General features: G+C 43.4%; 1 protein-coding gene across 3 annotated transcripts in view; it reads left to right on the top strand.

Annotated features, from left to right (window-relative positions):
• LOC124131998 (potassium voltage-gated channel protein Shaw-like) overlaps nt 1-20,165 on the top strand; it is a 104,504-nt gene that overhangs the window by 22,240 nt on the left and 62,099 nt on the right. The window contains exon 1 of one of the 3 annotated variants that reach the window (XM_046495557.2): nt 6,059-6,457. The exons of 1 other annotated variant lie outside the window; for it this stretch is intronic. In XM_046495557.2, the coding sequence (XP_046351513.1) occupies nt 6,407-6,457 (51 nt within the window). In that variant the 5' untranslated portion in view covers nt 6,059-6,406. Of the gene's footprint in view, nt 1-6,058; nt 6,458-16,558; nt 16,960-20,165 lie in introns of those variants that run through there. One more of the 3 variants, XM_046495555.2, reaches the window with a different exon arrangement.

Below are 20,165 nucleotides of genomic sequence, written 5' to 3'. Positions count from 1 at the left end.
GCGGAATCTGCGGTCATGGTGATGTCAGACGTGGTGCCACCTAGCGGTGTCACCGGTCGAGGTAAAGTCGGACATAATGTTCCCTAGCGGAATCTGCAGTCATGGCGAAGTCGGAGTTTGTTTGTTTGTTTGTTGCTTGACGCCGCACTCAGCAATATTCCAGCTATATAACGGCGGTCCGTCAATAATCGAGTCTTGACTAGAAAATCCAGTGGTTGATATCATGAGCATTGATCTAGGCAATTGAGATACGATCACATGCATCAACCAAATCAGCGAGCCTGACCACCCGATCCCGTTAGTCGCCTGTTACGGCAAGCATGGGTTGCTGAAGACCCATTCTACCTCGGATCTTCACGGGTCTGAAGTGAGACGTGGTGCCACCTAGCGGTGTCTCCTGTCATGGCGAAGTGAGACGTGGTGCCACTCAGCGGTGTCTCCGGTGATGGCGAAGTGAGACGTGGTGTCTCCGGTGATGGCGAAGTGAGACGTGGTGCCACCTAGCGGTGTCTCCGGTGATGGCGAAGTGAGACGTGGTGTCTCCGGTGATGGCGAAGTGAGACGTGGTGCCACCTAGCGGTGTCTCCGGTGATGGCGAAGTGAGACGTGGTGTCTCCGGTGATGGCGAAGTGAGACGTGGTGCCATCTAGCGGTGTCTCCGGTCATGGCGAAATGAGACGTGGTGTCTCCGGTGATGGCGAAGTGAGACGTGGTGCCATTTAGCGGTGTCTCCGGTCGTGGCGAAGTGAGACGTGGTGTCTCCGGTGATGGCGAAGTGAGACGTGGTGCCATTTAGCGGTGTCTCCGGTCTTGGCGAAGTGAGACGTGGTGCCACCTAGCGGTGTCTCCGGTGATGGCGAAGTGAGACGTGGTGCCCCGTAGCGGTGTCTCCGGTGATGGCGAAGTGAGACGTGGTGCCACCTAGCGGTGTCTCCGGTCATGGCGAAGTGAGACGTGGTGCCACCTAGCGGTGTCTCCGGTCATGGCGAAGTGAGACGTGGTGCCACCTAGCGGTGTCTCCGGTCATGGCAAAGTGAAACGTGATGCCACCTGGCGGTGTCTCCGGTCATGGCGAAGTGAGACGTGATGCCACCTAGCGGTGTCTCCGGTCATGGCGAAGTGAGACGTGATGCCAAATAGCGGTGTCTCCGGTCATGGCGAAGTCGGACGTAATGCCTGTAATATTGATAGTGGTGGTGGTTATCGCTCCACATAAATCATTTTTAATTATCATGCTTAACTATTTTTACAGCAAGTAACAACACAAATTATACCCGGAATGTGTTATTCATAATAGTGAATACTTTCATAAAGTCATTCCAAAGGTTACACGATCCAAACAATCCCGGTTCGGATGTTTTTATGGAAAAATCCTAAAGTTTTAAAAATCCTCGACTGGAGATTATCGCCACGTGTATACAAATACCGACCAAAACCCGTTCCGACTGCACCGGATTCACTGAAGTCACCTTGACCTTCCATATTCCTGTATCCTGCAATTAACCCAGCATTAGTTTCAGATTACTCAAATATAACAGCAGTAAAGTCCTCTCCCTTTTTCATTCTAAATTGGAATTAGTTTGGCATTTTAACGACTAATATATTGACCAAAATTGGCAATGAATTCGTTCCACTTCGTTACAGTAATTGGGGTCCACACAGATAGACCCTTCGACATTCAACACAGACAGGTCTGGCTTGCGAATGGATGTGGATATATCCACAAGACTGTATACACAGCGATGAATTCACATCAACGGCTTGCCCGATATGTTCTGTCCTTATTTCACCTTTCTTTCTGTAATTTTAATTCTGTGAAGATGGCTCCGCACTACCGTCGAAAAGGCGATTCGGTTCGCTGTTGTCAGGACAAAATCTCGTTAGATCTCGTTAGATTTACGTGTTTGGCCAATTATGCCTGTCCTTGTCAATCATGAGCCCTGATATGCTGCCAATATCGGGTGTCGGGGAAAATGTCTCACACGAGCAGGACAAGGAATGGAGATGTACTGATTTTCTAACTTGTTCGGTTTCTTATGATCTTCATTGATTATTATTTATAAAAAACAGCATCTCAATGAAAAGCACTTCCGTAGTTAAATAGATCTCGTGTTTCCGTCCAGTTTCAATTCTTGATTAATGTCTTTGCAAGCTCGCTGATCTATCCTTAAACGTGAGGATCGGGTGAGTACACTGAAAGTCCAGAATGATGTTCAAACCTACCCTGACATATTGGATCGTTGTTCATGCTATCAACCAAGTGTTGACCTGTTTCATTGTTGCTGTGATATAGATGTAATATTGTTGAACGATCAAACCCTACAGAGAATTGAGGCGAGAAGTGCAAATACTCTTACTGCTTATGGCAAGAAAATGTAAAAAGCCCATATAGAGAATTTCACCCGAGTGTCTTTTGACATCAAATATATCAACACGAGTCGATAAAAGTGGAAAAATTCCGGGGCTTGCCGAGGATTTTTGCCACTTTCATCAACGAGTGTTGATATATTTGATGTCAAAAGACACGAGGGTGAGATTTTTTTATCATCCAACATCATTCTTCCAACTTTTTCAATTTGTAGACAGTAATTAGCAGTGTCTTCACTGTAAAAAGGTACTGCTTACAGCTTCAGTAGCAGAGCCATTAGTGATGTCATTTGATTGTGACGTCATGGTAACAGTGACGTCACAATGGTCTGCAAAGTATTGTGATGTAATTTTATTGCAGCGATATCTACAGTGTAGATATCGCTTGATCTCATCCAAGCGATATCTCCTGTGGGAGCCAGTTTTGGATGATAAAAAATGATTAGTCCGAGCATTAACTCAAACCCAAGGTGGCCGCTGCCCCAATTGAGTGGCTTGTGTGAGGTAAATGGCCAAGAGCTCTCTCAATTATTCTTGGAAGCGTCTACGCTTCGCGGAAAGTTTACCCACAATGAACCACCGAGAGACATGCGTTACAGTAAACCGAGCAGTTGTGTCATTGATCTACTTCCTGGTGTGCGACTTGAATATGACGCCAGTGACGTCGTGCACGACGGTTTTAGCCGAACATGACACGTTGTAACATCGCCGACTTTGGGTCAACTTCGCCTCCTTCGGTTCTTTCGTTGTTGTAAGTCGGCTGTATGTGTGTGGAACGGCAGATCTGACTTTGTCATTAAATTAGTAATTTGGTAAAACTGAGAGAGAGAGAGAGAGAGAGAGAGAGAGAGAGAGAGAGAGAGAGAGAGAGAGAGAGAGAGAGAGAGAGAGAGAGCAGCAGCAGCACAGTACTTATTGACAGTATGCAACAACACTGGTGATGTTTTTATACTTAAATGGTGATATAATTGTATTTTCCCCAAAATTTGGAAGATTCCCAAAGTTTCGCAGCACTGTAATGTAAGACCATTGTTCAGCGGTGCCTGGTGCAGTGAGGGGGGGGAGACAAGGGAGATGGGCCAGGGGGGGGGGGGGGGGGGGGGGGGGGGGGTGAAGAGAGGCATTAGACATTATGCCAGCAATGATAGTGAACACTCAAAATATCCGGGATGTCTTACACTAGCTGATCCCCGGAAGTGATGCCTGTAACATCGTCAGCACCAGCATCCACGGGGAGAGAGAGAGAGAGAGAGAGAGAGAGAGAGAGAGTGAGAGTGTGTGTGTGTGTGTGTGTGTGTGTGTGTGTGTGTGTGTGTGTGTGTGTGTGTGTGTGTGTGCCTGCGCGCGTGAGTGGACTAATGCTGATATCACAGTGCTAGCCCACTGAGATACCATGTCGCGTTTTAACATGAATACCCCACTCAGACACAGTAGACTCAGAACCGACCAGTCCTTATTTAAGCCCCTTAATGCCGAGCGCCAGACAAGGTAACAACAAGTATCATCAGTTGACGTTTTTCGATAATGAGGCGGATGGTGATCGAACCACCGACCTTCCACTCTCCATTCAAACGTTCTCTCTACTGAACCTTGGAAGCGATTAGGGTACCATCAGCGAGCCCGACCACCCGATCCCGTTAGTCGCCTCTTACGACAAGCAGTGTCGCCTATTACGACAAGAAAGGGTTGCTGAAGACCTATTCTACCCCGGACCTTCACGGGTCTTGTGCAGACATGACATCGCCTTACTTTCTTCTTTCCGGAGTATGAGTTTCGAATGAATTACGGAAAATGACGAAGGGAGCTATTGATACGTTCTTACCATTTGTGACCAACTCGTGTCATTCCAGGACAAGCCGAATTCTTGCGGGTTACGGAAAGGGGCGAGTGGTGTTGAATGGAGGTCTTACCCGAGTTCCTTAACCGGAACACAACGTACGAAACAGGACGATACTCTGATTGTCCTCAAGATTACACACTGCGAATATAAAACACTGTGCATGGTTATATACTGAACCGCAAAAGAAACGTCACCCCAAGTAACATTGCATGAAAAGTTGTCATTTAAATAACTGGATAATTTTTGTAATAATAACATTACCTTGTCCGGAAAAATGAAATTTGATGATAAAAAAACAAAGCAGATGACAATAAAACCGATCGCCCAAACGCATCACGACAACGGCCATTGTAACCCGAAGCACGTGAGTTCCGTGCAAATTGAAATGTACATGCGTTCCCCCATTTCTTGCCCTTTAAAAATCCACCCGGATCGGATAACATTCATTCGTTATTGAATTGCTACCACGTGCCAAGATTGACAAGAAATCAGCGACACCAAGCCCTAGGACGATTGCAAGCAGGACAAACCGCCCGGCAAGTAGCCAATGCATTTCAAGTCCATATACAGGCTCCAGCAACGGCACAAGTCCACCAACACCACAGATGACCGACCAATAGTGGAAGAGCGAGGGTCACCACCCGACGTAATGATCATCAGATTGTGCGACAGCAACTTCAAGATCGGTTTGTTACTGCTGCGGAAACTGCTCGACAGACCATGGGGAAACACCAGCGACACATTAGTGCGGACACCGTGCGTCGACGATTGACGAGCAGAGATCTCCACTGTCACATGCCACACCGAGGACCCTTTCTGACACTACGTCATCGCCGGTACCGTCTTCAATGGGCAACACAGCACCAGCATTGGCGCCACCAGCAATGGAGAAGAGCCCTCTTCTCAGACGAGAGACGTAACTGTATCTCAACAGCAGGTGGCAGAGCGAGAGTCTGGTGACGCCGTGGGGAACGTTATTCGGATGCTTGTGTTGTTGAGAGAGACTCGTGGGGTGGTCCGAGCATCATGGTGTGGGGTGGAATTGGTCTTGCACTGAGGGTCGGCCTTTGGTCTTCCAGGGAGAGGCAATGGTGTCACAGCAGCTCGGTCCATTGATCAAGTCTTGAGACCATACGCCATACCTCATTAGGCACATCGCCGCAACCACGAGTTTCAGCATGATAACGCCCGTGCCCACACTCCTCCAGCAGAATGGCATCAGAACCATGCAGTGGCCTGCCATCAGTCCCGATGTAAATTCCAGTGAGCACCTGTGGGACGAGACGGCTGAATGACGTCCGACCAAGGCCGACAACTGCAGCTGAACCGCGTCAGGCGTTCCTCAGAGTGTGGGCTCAAGTGCCTATTGACTTCAACAACCGCCTCATCCATTCCAGGTATCCACGTTGCACGGCAGTCATCAATGCACATGGCGGACACACGAGATACTGACTTGTGATACCATTTTCTCAGAGACTAGTGTTGTGTTTCATTTAAGAACATTTGACACTTTAATTTCAACCTTGATGATCAATTTTGCCAAGTTTCATCTTTTAATATGTCTCAAAGTATGTTTTCAGTGTTTGGACAGATAAGGTTTCTCATATCTATCCATGGTGACGTTTCTTTTGCGGTTCAATATAATTATACCTCGAAACATTTCAACAAAGTCGTTGGCGAGTCTTTTTTTTAATGTAGCCAATTTATTATAAAAAAATGCTTTAGTCGAAAATTATCTCACACACAAGACCACACTTTAGAAGGTATGTTATGGCTGAGTTACATTTACACTGCGCATGCGCCATTTAGTAATGGTTTTGCCCGGTCAAGTTATACGAGAGTTTCCCGTGATCAAGTGAGCTGAGCAAAGACTGAAATTACAGCGACTGCACACGCCGCCTCAGATGTACCGCAAAGGTTGCTGGGAATGTTGCATCTGGCGTGACTACGCCGATCATCATTCAGGACACCTCGACACTTTCCGGGATGCGGACTACCTTGAATTGTTCGGATAAATGTAATCCCCCGATGTATGGATGCTGCAAGTGTCTGTATAATAGTACGGGAATCCCTACCAGGGAAGAATTTGGAAACGAGCTCGATGTAAAATACCATAACAGCCCAGAAAACGCGGAAAGTGAGGAGAATGGATCCCCTTAGCAACCATATTATGCTCTTAAAGGAATAGGGCATAGTTGGATGGTTATTATAGATATGGGAACAGATGGTGATCTGAGCACGTGCATAGGCGTAAGTATGCATGCATGCATGCAAGTTCGCGTATGTATTGGGTTTTTAAATGTCAAGCAGTTTTCTGAGATCCGGTTATTTGTGCTTCTGTTAACTTAAGAACTGCACCAGTGTCTGTTTGTCATAGTCTGACTCACTTCTCAACAAAGACTTAACTGAAGTCCCAGAAACATACTTCCATGTTGATGGTTGGGTGAATGCATTGGGTTTTACGCCTCGTTCATTAGTCTTTTTATATCATGTTCATACACTGTCCGTAAGAGGGAAGTATTGTTATCGTTGTGAACGAAAGCTTTAACGTTAACTTGTCCCACTGCCAAATTTGCGCACTTCTAGAGCACCCAGAAAGTTATATAAGATCTTGGTGTTGGCGTGACCTCGGAACTGGGTTGAGGTTCGAACCCCGTGATCTAAAAGTCCAGTTTCGACCCTTGGGCTCGATCGGAGCGCCACGGAGCTAAGATAATCGTAACTCCCATACTTTAACATAGGCTTAAAATAGTCTTAGCGCTAAGATCGCTTTTTGCAAGTGGGCCCTGCAGTTGCTATTACAAGTTATGTCCCTTCTGTGCCCCTCCTTTTGACCAATCAGATTCCATCTCTCATATCTCTTGCTTTTGTTTAAGACAAAATGGCGGCGCCCAACCATGACGATCTGATCGTTGATAAAGATCTATATTGTAATAAAACAGGTCTTATTTCTCGAAGTGCATCAAATAACGTGAGCACCTTGATTTAAAACATGAACAGATTTGGAAAATATCTGTCGACGCCCAGTTGACGGTACACATCCTTTGTAAACCCTGGAAGCGACCTAAATCTGCACGTTGAAATTCATGTTGTATACGAACAGGATGTCAATTTCGTTACGCGATTTTGATTGGTCTATGCATAGACTCGTTAGTCCAGCCAAAATATAACTCCAAAATTCCAGCCTAGTTCGGCAGAGGTGGACTTTTACAGTCAGTTAACTCCCTTGCCCCGGGAAGATGGAACCCTGTGTGAGGCATTGCAATGCATATACATAGAAACCTTCGTTAACTGGGGTTCAGGTTTCTTGGTATATCGTTTATGAAATTGCCATCGAGCGATACCCAAATGCTGGAAGACCTAACATAACACCATTCGTGACCAACTCGTGTTATTCCGGGACAAGCCGAATAGCGACCCGTGCCCCTCTCGTGACCATTCTTTTGCGACTGGGTTCCGTCTAAGCGCAAACGGGCATAACTAAATAAATTGTCAACTCGTTGCGTAATGATTCAAGCAAATTTCCCATATGTCATATATATTCCAGAGGCTATTTAAGACAAATCGGGACTTAAGGTATTATACAGTATGATTGAACACATTTAACTGTGTCTTGGGTATATGTTTAGATGCAAGACATATGTAAAATCAAAAATTATATCTGAGGGATTCTTTGACGAAGAACTTGAAATCATACGCGCATTCTGATTGGTTTGTCGTATTTTCGCACATAACATTCATCGATAGGGGAACGAGTCTTCTTGCAGGTTACGGAAAGGGGCGAGTGGTGACGAATGAATGAACGAATGAACACGTGACTGAAATACGTCACAGAGGATTTCCCTTTCTGCACACGGCGCAAGCGTTATGACCATCATTGAGGACTTATGTGCTGTAAAACCAATTTGCGCTAACTACATATGTGCAGCACGAAAATGTTAGCCTCGTTTTGGGATTGAGCAGCGATTGGAACGAGCGCTCCATGGCAGCCTTTAGAACACATTATGGTCAAAATATGTGCAGTTTGTTATTCACGAAGGAGAGATTGTTCAACATGTATTTGATGCTACCAAGAGTCAACAAGCTGTCACTTTGTTCAATACATATATATGTTTGAACCGCCGCCACATGAGACTGACGCTTATCCTCTAAAAATACTGGTATATAATTTTCATAGAAACTTATTTTTATTGAAAAGGAGCCCCGGTGAGATGGGGGAAATCTAGACTTGCTTCATTTAGGGCTTTTGTATTACAGTAAGGGCTGCCCGGAAGGGAACATATCGTATTCGACATAATAAACGTAACAGTAACGCTCGTCCCCGCTCTAAGAAGCGCCTACGGCGATATTTGCTAATATATTGGCTAGTGAACAATCCCAATTAGCACCCCTTCCGATTGATCAATGTACACAAGACTTATTTATTCGTGTATAATACGCACTCGTGTTTTATAAGCACCCTTAATTATGGGCAATTAAATTCTGGAAAATATATCTGTCCTGTATAATACGCACATACTTTTCTTTTGTATCATTTCAGGCTGTCAGCATAAACCACGAAATTTACGATCTTTCAACTCTATTTTTTTTCTCACCCAAAAGATATTCTAATAAGAACCCCCTATTTCTAATTTTGAGAGCGCCCTGGGCGCTTATTACGTCGAATACGGTAATATGGTTCCGAGACAGTGAAACAGACTACCGCCACATCACCACGTACAGAGTATTTCGACGAGTTACCTGACGCTTTGGTCGCTCAGTTAAATGGACCTATAGCAGTAAAGACATATGTTTGTTTGTTTGTTGTTTGACGCCACGGCAATATCCAGCCATATGACGGCGTTATGTAAATAATCGAGTTTGGACCAAAACCTGGACCTGGATCAGCTCCCCCAAACTATGCTGGTTTGTTTGTTTCTTTGTTTGTTTGTTTAACGCGGTACTTAGCAACATTCCAGCTACATGACAGTGGTCTGTAAATAACTTAGTCTAGACCAGACAATCCAGTGATTGACATCATGAGCATCGATCTACGCAATGGGGATACGATGACATGCAACAACCAGGTCAGCGGGCCTGACCACCCGACCCTGTCACATCAAAGATAGTGGTTAAAGCTCCTCTCTCACTCACATCAAAGATAGTGGTCAAGGCGCGTCACTCAGTCAAATCAAGTATAGTGGTTAAAGCGTTCTCTCGTCATTCACTCGAAGGTGCATCAAAGCTGAGACACCACTGAAACTTAGGGTTAAAGCCTCCACATCTCAGGCTGTGAACAGGAGTTCAAACTCCACATTTATGAAGCCAGTTGTATGGGGGACTCAGGTCACGCTGCCCTTTCCGGGTTAGAAAAGGTCCCAATCCATCTCTGCCTCTTGTAACGGTCGTCTAACCGTTTCCTCTACCACGACAACATTGGACGCTGCTCATACTATCAATGACTCGTTTGTCTGGTCCAGACTCGATTATTCAAAGTTGGCCGACTCGCCGTCATATTGCTCGACCATTGCTGAGTGTGGCGTTGAACAAATAAACAAACAAACAAACAAACACATCACTGTATGGCTGAATTATTGTATGTGTCACTAAGATTTCACTCACTCACTCACTCACTCACTCAGTACTCACTCACTCACTCACCCTTCCCTTATTCTTACTAACAGCACAGTATTTATTGACAGTATGCAACAACTGGTGATGTTTTTTTAATTCTTAAAATGGTGCTGTATCTGCATTTTCCCCCAAATTTGGAAGATTCCCAAAGCTACGCAGCCCCGTAATATAAGACCATTGTTCAACGGTGCCTGGTGCAGTGAGGAGGGGGAGAGACGCAGGGAGATGCGCCTCGGTGGGAATGAAGAGAGGCATAAGCAATGATAGTGAACACTCAATATCCGGGTTGTCTTTCACTCGCTGCTCTCCGGCGTCTGTGATGCCTGTAACATCGTCAGCACCAGCATGCACGGGGAAGCCGTCGTGGCTGTCTGTATGTCCATTGAACAATGGAGGCCTGTTGGATGTCACAAGTTAAACTGGTCTTTAATGCGCTATGCGTTACGCGCTTAAATTAAAAACATTTAATCATAAATTGTTCTTTTCATTAAGAAACACTGAGAGAGAGAGAGAGAGAGAGAGAGAGAGAGAGAGAGAGAGAGAGAGGGAGAGAGAGAGGGGGAGAGAGAGGGAGAGAGAGAGACAGAGAAATTCCGTGTATCCTCGTCATAACGTATACATAGTAGCAGTGTTAAACTAAATCGGTATAAAACAATATCACAGCGTTCAAAACTTTTCTAAAAAGTTTTATGTGCATTAAATCTTGGTCAATTATACTGTTTAAATGTTCAAATGGCAACATGTGTTCGCGTTTACCAGCTTCTCAATCTATTATCGAGTTATCATATTGTGAGAGTCCATGCGTGTTGATGACACCAGGTGTTCGCGTGTATCTCGATTATATCACATAGTTACTGAGCGTCAATGACAGCATGATGTATAAACATATTCTCGGTCAATGACAGTATTCAGGATAACCTGTTTATGTCTGTCAATGGCAGTATTCTGTATGCCCCGTTAATGTCTGTCAATGACAGTATTCTGGATAACCTGTTAATGTCCGTCAATGACAGTATTCTGGATACCTCGTTAATGTCTGTCAATGACAGTATTCAGGATACCCCGTTAATGTCCGTAAAAGACAGTATTCTGGATAACCTGTTAATGTCTGTCAATGACAGTATTCTGGATACCTCGTTCATGTCCGTAAAAGACAGTATTCTGGATAACCTGTTAATGTCTGTCAATGACAGTATTCTGGATACCTCGTTAATGTCTGTCAATGACAGTATTCTGGATAACCTGTTAATGTCTGTCAATGACAGTATTCTGGATACCTCGTTCATGTCCGTAAAAGACAGTATTCTGGATAACCTGTTAATGTCTGTCAATGACAGTATTCTGGATACCCCGTTAATGTCTGTCAATGACAGTATTCTGGATAACCTGTTAATGTCCGTCAATGACAGTATTCTTGATACCTTGTTAATGTCCGTCAATGACAGTATTCAGGATACCCCGTTCATGTCCGTAAAAGACAGTATTCTGGATAACCTGTTAATGTCTGTCAATGACAGTATTCTGGATACCTCGTTAATGTCCGTCAATGACAGTATTCTGGATAACCTGTTAATGTCCGTCAATGACAGTATTCTTGATAACCTGTTAATGTCTGTCAATGACAGTATTCAGGATACCCCGTTAATGTACGTAAAAGACAGTATTCTGGATAACCTCTCAATGTCTGTCAATGACAGTATTCTGGATACCTCGTTAATGTCTGTCAATGACAGTATTCAGGATACCCCGTTAATGTCCGTAAAAGACAGTATTCTGGATAACCTGTTAATGTCTGTCAATGACAGTATTCTGGATACCTCGTTAATGTCTGTCAATGACAGTATTCAGGATACCCCGTTCATGTCCGTAAAAGACAGAATTCTGGATAACCTGTTAATGTCTGTCAATGACAGTATTCTGGATACCTCGTTAATGTCCGTCAGTGACAGTATTCTGGATAACCTGTTAATGTCTGTCAATGACAGTATTCTGGATACCCCGTTAATGTCCGTAAAAGACAGTATTCTGGATACCTCGTTAATGTCCGTCAATGACAGTATTCAGGATAACCTGTTAATGTCTGTCAATGACAGTATTCTGGATACCTCGTTAATGTCTGTCAATGACAGTATTCAGGATACCCCGTTCATGTCCGTAAAAGACAGAATTCTGGATAACCTGTTAATGTCTGTCAATGACAGTATTCTGGATACCTCGTTAATGTCCGTCAATGACAGTATTCTGGATAACCTGTTAATGTCCGTCAATGACAGTATTCAGGATACCCCGTTAATGTCCGTAAAAGACAGTATTCTGGATACCTCGTTAATGTCCGTCAATGACAGTATTCAGGATACCCCGTTAATGTCCGTAAAAGACAGTATTCTGGATAACCTGTTAATGTCTGTCAATGACAGTATTCTTGATACCTCGTTAATGTCCGTCAATGACAGTATTCAGGATACCCCGTTCATGTCCGTAAAAGACAGTATTCTGGATAACCTCTCAATGTCTGTCAATGACAGTATTCTGGATACCTCGTTAATGTCCGTCAATGACAGTATTCTGGATAACCTGTTTATGTCTGTCAATGACAGTATTCTGGATACCTCGTTAATGTCCGTCAATGACAGTATTCAGGATACCCCGTTAATGTCCGTAAAAGACAGTATTCTGGATAACCTGTTAATGTCTGTCAATGACAGTATTCTGGATACCTCGTTAATGTCTGTCAATGACAGTATTCAGGATACCCCGTTCATGTCCGTAAAAGACAGTATTCTGGATAACCTGTTAATGTCTGTCAATGACAGCATTCTGGATACCTCGTTAATGTCTGTCAATGACAGTATTCTGGATAACCTGTTAATGTCCGTCAATGACAGTATTCTGGATAACCTGTTAATGTCCGTCAATGACAGTATTCAGGATACCCCGTTAATGTCCGTAAAAGACAGTATTCTGGATAACCTGTTAATGTCTGTCAATGACAGTATTCTGGATAACATGTTAATGTCTGTCAATGACAGTATTCTGGATACCCCGTTAATGTCCGTATTCTGGATAACCTGTTAATGTTTGTCAATAAGAGTATTCTGGATAAGTCGTTGAGGTATATAAAGGAACAGAAGCTCAAAGAAAATACGAATGAAGCTTATACCAAGGGATGATATCTCGTAAAACTTATAACCGACTTCTCGTTGCATCCCACTCCCTCATCTAACGTCGATTATTATACAATATGCATGTTGAATATTGGATATTTTCAACTGAAACATATCCCGGTTTATAGCTCTTCAGGGAGGCAGCTTGGCAGTTCCCGTAGTCAAGGATCCAATAAATCGCTTCAAACTGGCACCTTGTTACGCGGTTTCTGACATACACCAGCCAGCGATGTTGACAGTTTCTACAACACACTGTCGTCCTGCGCCTCATCAGTAACATGTCTACGTAAATAAGTCCATTAACATCAATCTTTGAAGTGGAAACACCGTGGTTCCCTCGCGTTCCGCTTGTTTACCGATCTGCAGCACTCATTTAAACTGTAAACAAGTACTCGTGTTTATTGCACCCTCGTCGTTGGCTGCCGCCTGGGTCACGTGACCGCACTAGCGTAAACAGACACTAAAAGGTAAATAGACATACGGAGATAAACATTTTGGTTTCCATGGAAACAAAGGTCACGGTGGATTTCAGGAATCTATTCCCATGGCAGCCGGTGAATGCGCCCGGATATCGTCTGCTCAGTTAGTCAGGTGGGTGACGTGTTCGCCGCACGTGGAATGGCAGCAGACGAGATGTTCGGTATGATTACGTCACTTCAGAGGAATGGGTCTGTCTGACGCGGGAGTCTGGTGGGAGGGGGTGCGGCGGCTGGAAGCACGGATCTCTGGCAGAAACGTGTTTTGAAAGAGCGCTAGACAGTTTTATGGTATGTGAAATTGTGATAAAAAATACCATCCTACTGGAGGTATCCACATCCTTTACTTTGTGTGTGACAGCAGTCTATCCCCAGACCTTATAGATAATAAATTAAAAAATTAATCCAACTGAAGTCTAGAATGATTTGGCAAGTCTAAACTACCTCAGCTCCTATTATCAAGCATTGTTCTTGGCTCCATTTAGAATTTCCTTAATTTCTTATCTTATCTTGTCTTATCCTAGTACCCTACCCTACCCTACCCTACCCTACCCTACCCTACCCTACCCTACCCTACCCTGCCCTACCCTACCCTACCCTACCCTACCCTACCCCACCCCACCCCACCCCACGCCACACCACCCCACACCACCCCACACCACACCACACCACCACACCCCACCACACCCCACACCACACCACCACACCCCACACCACACCACACCTTATCTTATCTTATCTTATCTTATCTTATCTTATCTTATCTTATCTTATCTTATCTTATCTTATCTTATCTTATCTTATCTTATCTTATCTTATCTTATCTTATGTAATTTAATTTTATTATTTTATTCCTGTTATCATTTTATTCTGGGACTACATGTTACTCTGTATGTGGCGCGTACTGAACACGATACTGCTATGGCCATAAGTTCTGAAGACCTTGGGTTGCCAATTCTGTTTGTTGTTGAACGTTAACGCCTCACTCACTTAACGCAACTTAACGCAACTTCATGACGGCGGTCGGTACATAAATGAGTATGGACCAGACAATCCAGTGATTGATATTATGAACGCCTCAGTACGATGACACAAATTTACCAAGCGAGCCTGACCACCGGATCCATTCAGTCGCCTCTTACGACCAGCATAGGTTAAATTTGCTGGCGATCTATTCTATCCCGGAATCCCCACGAGGAGTCATCGCTTGCATATATCTCCAAGCACAATTCAATCACTGTCACCTCGACATTTGTGTTTCTCAACTTGTTTTCGCTTCTTTTAGTCAACGTAATTATTCGAGCTACAACAGATATATAATCTGTTAGATATATCCGAAGTTCTCTATTCAGTATGACAGTCGAGGTGTCTCCGTTGTCTAATACACGTTACGTCATGGTAGAATTAACGTTAAAGGTAGTCAACGAGATCCCACTCCAAGCGCTGCTTAATCCCCAAACGAGGCTTACATAATCGTACTATTTTTAGTGCATATAGGCACTCTGGTGTCGTGTGCAGAAAAGAACTTCCGTTGTGACGTAATTAGGTCACGTGTTACTTGTAGGTCGATGGCTTCATGGACCGACAGGTACAACCAAGAGTATATCCAGAGTAAAGTAGTGTATGACACCTCATAGTCCAACCTCCGCCTGACGTTTACCTTTGAAATTGATTTTATGGTTTCATAAACTTTCATGTAACTTTCTGGAGAAAGAAGAAAACGAGAGTTGTCTTCTTCTAAGAGAAAATCATTTGGCATCAGGATACCGCTGTCCATATTCTATGTGGAGACAATGGTGACAGAGTTGCGTCCCTTAGACGTGCCAGGAACCTATGATCGCGGAATGGAATCCCGGATAGCCCTGATTATGTTTCTAGGTTTGTCACTCCTTATCCTTGCTCGTTGGTTTAGACCTGCATCACATCGGGCTTTTCCGGGCCGTGATTTAAACTGATGAAGGCGGCGTTTAACCGCACTCACTCATTCGCCTAGTCTGTGTTACATATATTGGGGTGTGTCTACACCAACACGGCGGCATAAAGTCTACACATCTATGGACCATCCCGGTGGCCAAACATGTGTGTTCATGTACACGTAGCGCAATAAAAGCGATGAAACTCTTTCCATATTCAATAGAAATCTCTGCCCAAAGTAGAGACGTTTTTACGATACCGAACATATCGTGAGCATGTGTTTATGAATCACTATCACATAGGTGAGCGTATCCTGCCCCACCGGTGGCACCTGTCACAAACACATGCAAAGGCAGGTCAATTGTTCACCTAAAAAACACGGGAACATATGGTACAAGTCAAAATAGAGAATTGCATCAAAATTATTTTTTGTCACTGATGCGTCAAAATTTGAAATGTCCTCTACATGTCTACCATAAACTTTTTGAAAGCTTTACAAGGCCTTGATTGCTGTAACTTTGATGAAACACACCTCTAACGTCTCCGATACCGAATTGACGATATGATTTATAACGTCAACGCTAGAGAAAAACAGCCCCGATTATACGCCGAAACAGATTCCATTTGGCGTAAAAGTCAACGATGGCAGTGACAATACTCGTATGAATGGATCAATGAAAATCAGTGATGACACAGGTTTTCGCGAAAAGCCCGATTGGTCTCTGAAACAAAGTATCCGAAAACGCTCAAAACAGTCTACAAAACTTTCAGTTTCCTGAAAATGAAGAAATTCTCTCTGAGTAATATTTTTCAAGATTTCTTTTGTTAAATTGTATTTTTATACATAAAACAAATGACACGAGAAAAGACTTCCGCCCGTATCCCCCTCAAAAATATATATAACTTAAAGGAGTGAGCGGCAATTCAAACACATACAAACTTTTGGAGTACGGGCGGAAGTCTTTTCTCGTCTATATGGTTTTATGTATTAAAATACAATTTAACAAAAGAAATCTTGAAAAATATCATTCAGAGACTCACTGTTAGACTGAACCGTACTGGCATGTGCGTCTATTTAAGTATGAGAACTCGTACAAGCACGCCCTCGCTCCTACTGTACTGATATATTAATTATATAATGACATAGTTAGTGAGCTTGTTCGCCAACAGCGGCCGTCAATGTCTGATCATCCGGTGATTACTGTGAATACTGCACCAATTGTGACGCTGTGACATCAATCAAAAACAATGCAGCTATAACGCACTCAAGACTGAGTTTTGGACATCACGGCTCCCAAGTACAACCCTCTCCAGTCGGAAGCTGTCTTAGGTACACTAGCATACACTGCGGTAAATATAGAACTGGCACCCAAAAAACTGCAGACGAGTGTTTATAGAATTTGGAAAGACATATTGTCACTGGCTACGATTCTTTGCCCGGCCGTAATGGCAGGATATTTACGGATACGGGTTGTCGATGGTGGTGTCCACGGTTGTCACATTGTCCTCCGGTATGGTTGATTCCGTTCTCGGCGTCCCCGCGGGAGCTTTTGGGGGATATTCTCGACAACCGTCGCCGAAAAAGGTAACTAAACTTTGCGTGTAGCGCTTAACTTTGTTCCCAGTGATGTGGCGAGATGAATCGCCTGCAGCACGGAGGGGGCCTTCGGTTGGCTCAACACAATGAGTGTTGTAACATGTTATGTTATGTTGTAACCTTGATTTGTGTTGTTGCCTATGTGTTGCTGTGTAGCAATGTGGAGCTCATGGTCTGTGAATGTTTCTGTCTGAAAACATTATCCTCAAATAAATAAGATCAAGGTCGCGAACAGTGTGAAAAATCTGGGGTTTTTCGTGGTTTCAACTCCAGCTTGTGTGTTTCCATCTCGCTTTGTTTGTTTGTGTCAAAGAAGCCACTGAGCTGATTTTCACCGAATTATAGTTCATGCATAACTTTAGACTATTGCAAAACCCAGTTGTATTTATACTCTCCATGTTGAAGTGCAAGAAAACAACTACGCATTTGAAAAAACACTGATATCGGCCCGTTTTTTGCCCACTAGAAATGTCAAATTTAAAGTTACGAAACACTTTGTGATAGCATAATCATGACCCAACATGATATTTTTATAAAATGTTTGAGCTGAAAACGTTGAAAGACGAGGCGCACTATTGCAACGTGTGTGTTACTTTCAGATAGGGTGTGCAACATCCCCACATGATAAACTCTGTCTGTCTGTCTGTCTGCGTGTCTGTCTGTGTGTGTGCGTGTGTGTGTGTGTGCGAGTTGGTATGTGCGTGTGTATGTGCGTGTGTCTGTGCGCGCGTGTGTGTGTGTGTGTGTGTGTGTGTGTGTGTGTGTGTGTGTGTGTGTGTGTGTGTGTGTGTGTGTGTGTGTGTGTGTGTGTGTGTGTGTGTGTGTGTGTGTGTATGTATGTGTGTGCTTGCGTGCGTGCGTGCGGGTGTGTGAGTGAGTGTGTGTGTGTGTGTGTGTGTGTGTGTGTGTGTGTGTGTGTGTGTGTGTGTGTGTGTGTGTGTGTGTGTGTGTGTGTGTGTGTGTGATAGACGATAAAGTGTGATGAGTTAAAGTATGTTTGAGGTAAGGTAAAGTGTGTGTTTGGGGTAAGGTAAAGTGTGTGTTTGGGGTAAGGTAAAGTGTGTGTTTGAGATAAGAAAAGTGTGTTTAAAAGAACAAATTGGTGGTTGAGATAAGGTAAAGTGTGTTTGAGATACGATAAAGCGAGTTTAGGAAATGATAAAGTATTGTTGAAATACGATAAAGTGTGTTTAAGAAGCGATAATGTGTGGTTGCGGTAAGGAAGAGTGTGTTTGAGATAGGATAAAGTGTTTGAGGTAAGGTAAAGTATGTGTTTGAGATAAGATAATGTGTTGCTGAGATACGATAAATTGTGTTTGAGAAACGATAATGTGTTGCTGAGATACGATAAAGTGTGGTTGAGGTTAGGTAAAGTGTGTTTGAGAAACGATAATGTGTTGCTGAGATACGATAAAGTGTGGTTGAGGTTAGGTAAAGTGTGTTTGAGAAACGATAATATGTTGCTGAGATACGATAAAGTGTGGTTGAGATACGATAATGTGTTGCTGAGATACGATAATGTGTTGCTGAGATACGATAAAGTGTGGTTGAGATACGATAATGTGTTGCTGAGATACGATAAAGTGTGTTTGAGAAACGATAATGTGTTGCTAAGATACGATAAAGTGTGTTTGGGAAACGATAATGTGTTGGTGAGATACGATAAAGTGTGTTTGAGATACGATAAAGTGTGTTTGAGATACGATAAAGTGTGTTTGAGATACGATAAAGTGTGTTTGGGGTAAGGTAAAGTGTGTTTTTGAGATAAGATAATGTGTGCTTGACAGAACATAATGTGTGTTTGGAGATCAGATAAGTGTGTTTGAAAGAAGAAAATATGTTTTTGAAATATGATAATGTGTGTTTAAGATACGATATAGTGTGTTTGACAGAACATAATGTGTGTTTGAGATAACATAGCGTATGTATGAAATAAAATACAGTGTGTTTGACAGAACATTATATGAGTGAGCGACAACACAATATAATAACAATCGACCAGTATGTGAATTCATGTATATAAACAAAATTAGATTATCTTTGAATATAAATATGGATTTCACCAATAGACATTACAGTGTGTACATTTTTCAGAAAACGAATCCGGCTTAAACGCACGGAATTGTCAATCACACTGGTACAACGATAAGGTCATAGGACAGTTTGGTGATGTACCGGCTTAAACGCACGGAATTGTCAATCACACTGGTACAACGATAAGGTCATAGGACAATTTGGTGATGTACTGCGACACCCTGTTAATCGTCCTGCTGCAGAGTAAGCGCGACCTGGTATTATTTATAAACGACCAGGTCAACACATGTTAACTTGGTGGTATTCCTGGAGGACAACTAATTATTTGTAACCTATCTACTTTTCACTGCGTCCAGTTCAAACGTCCGTCAAGCCACTGTAAAGTCACTTTAAAATCACCGTAAAGTCACTGTAACGTCACTGTAAAGTCACTGTAACGTCACCATAAAGTCACTGTAACGTCACTGTAACGTCACTATAACGTCACCGTAAAGTCACCGTAAAGTCTCTGCAAAGTCTCTGTAAAGTCACTGTAAAGTCACCGTAACGTCACTGTAAAGTCACTGTAAAGTCACTGTAACGTCACTGTAACGTCACTGTAAAGTCACCGTAAAGTCACTGTAAAGTCACTCTAACGTCACTGTAAAGTCACTGTAAAGTCACCGATAGGTCACTGTAAAGTCACCGTAAAGTCACCGTAATGTCACTGTAAAGTCACTTTAAAGTCACCGTAAAGTCACTGTAAAGTCACCGTAAAGTCACTGTAAAGTCACCGTAAAGTCACCGTAATGTCACTGTAAAGTCACTGTGGGTGTACGGACGATGACGATTAGTCAGGTTTAATACTTCCGCCCGCACATGAAACGTTATTAAATCGGCGGGATGTGTGTCATTATGGCAATATACACTCCTGTAATGACTTCGAACAACTGAGATCCAAATTGATTCCCGTACTTATCTCGTTGTCACAGCGAGATGACCAACAATACTAGCCTCTCAGCGTGATGCAATATTAAGGGCAATTTCAGTAAGATTATATCTCACAGTTTCTGGTTAGCTCCCTGCTAGAACATAGTGTGTGAGAGAGAACATTGTGTGTGAGAGAGAACATAGTGTGTGAGAGAGAACATAGTGTGTGAGGGAGAACAGTGTGAGAGAGA

The sequence above is a fragment of the Haliotis rufescens genome, unplaced genomic scaffold (genome assembly GCF_023055435.1).
Source record: "Haliotis rufescens isolate VD_foot unplaced genomic scaffold, xgHalRufe1.0.p SCAF_93, whole genome shotgun sequence".
Lineage (NCBI taxonomy): Eukaryota > Metazoa > Mollusca > Gastropoda > Lepetellida > Haliotidae > Haliotis > Haliotis rufescens.
The sequence above is the reverse complement of the archived record's forward strand: the minus strand, read 5'-3'. Positions and strand labels throughout refer to the sequence as shown.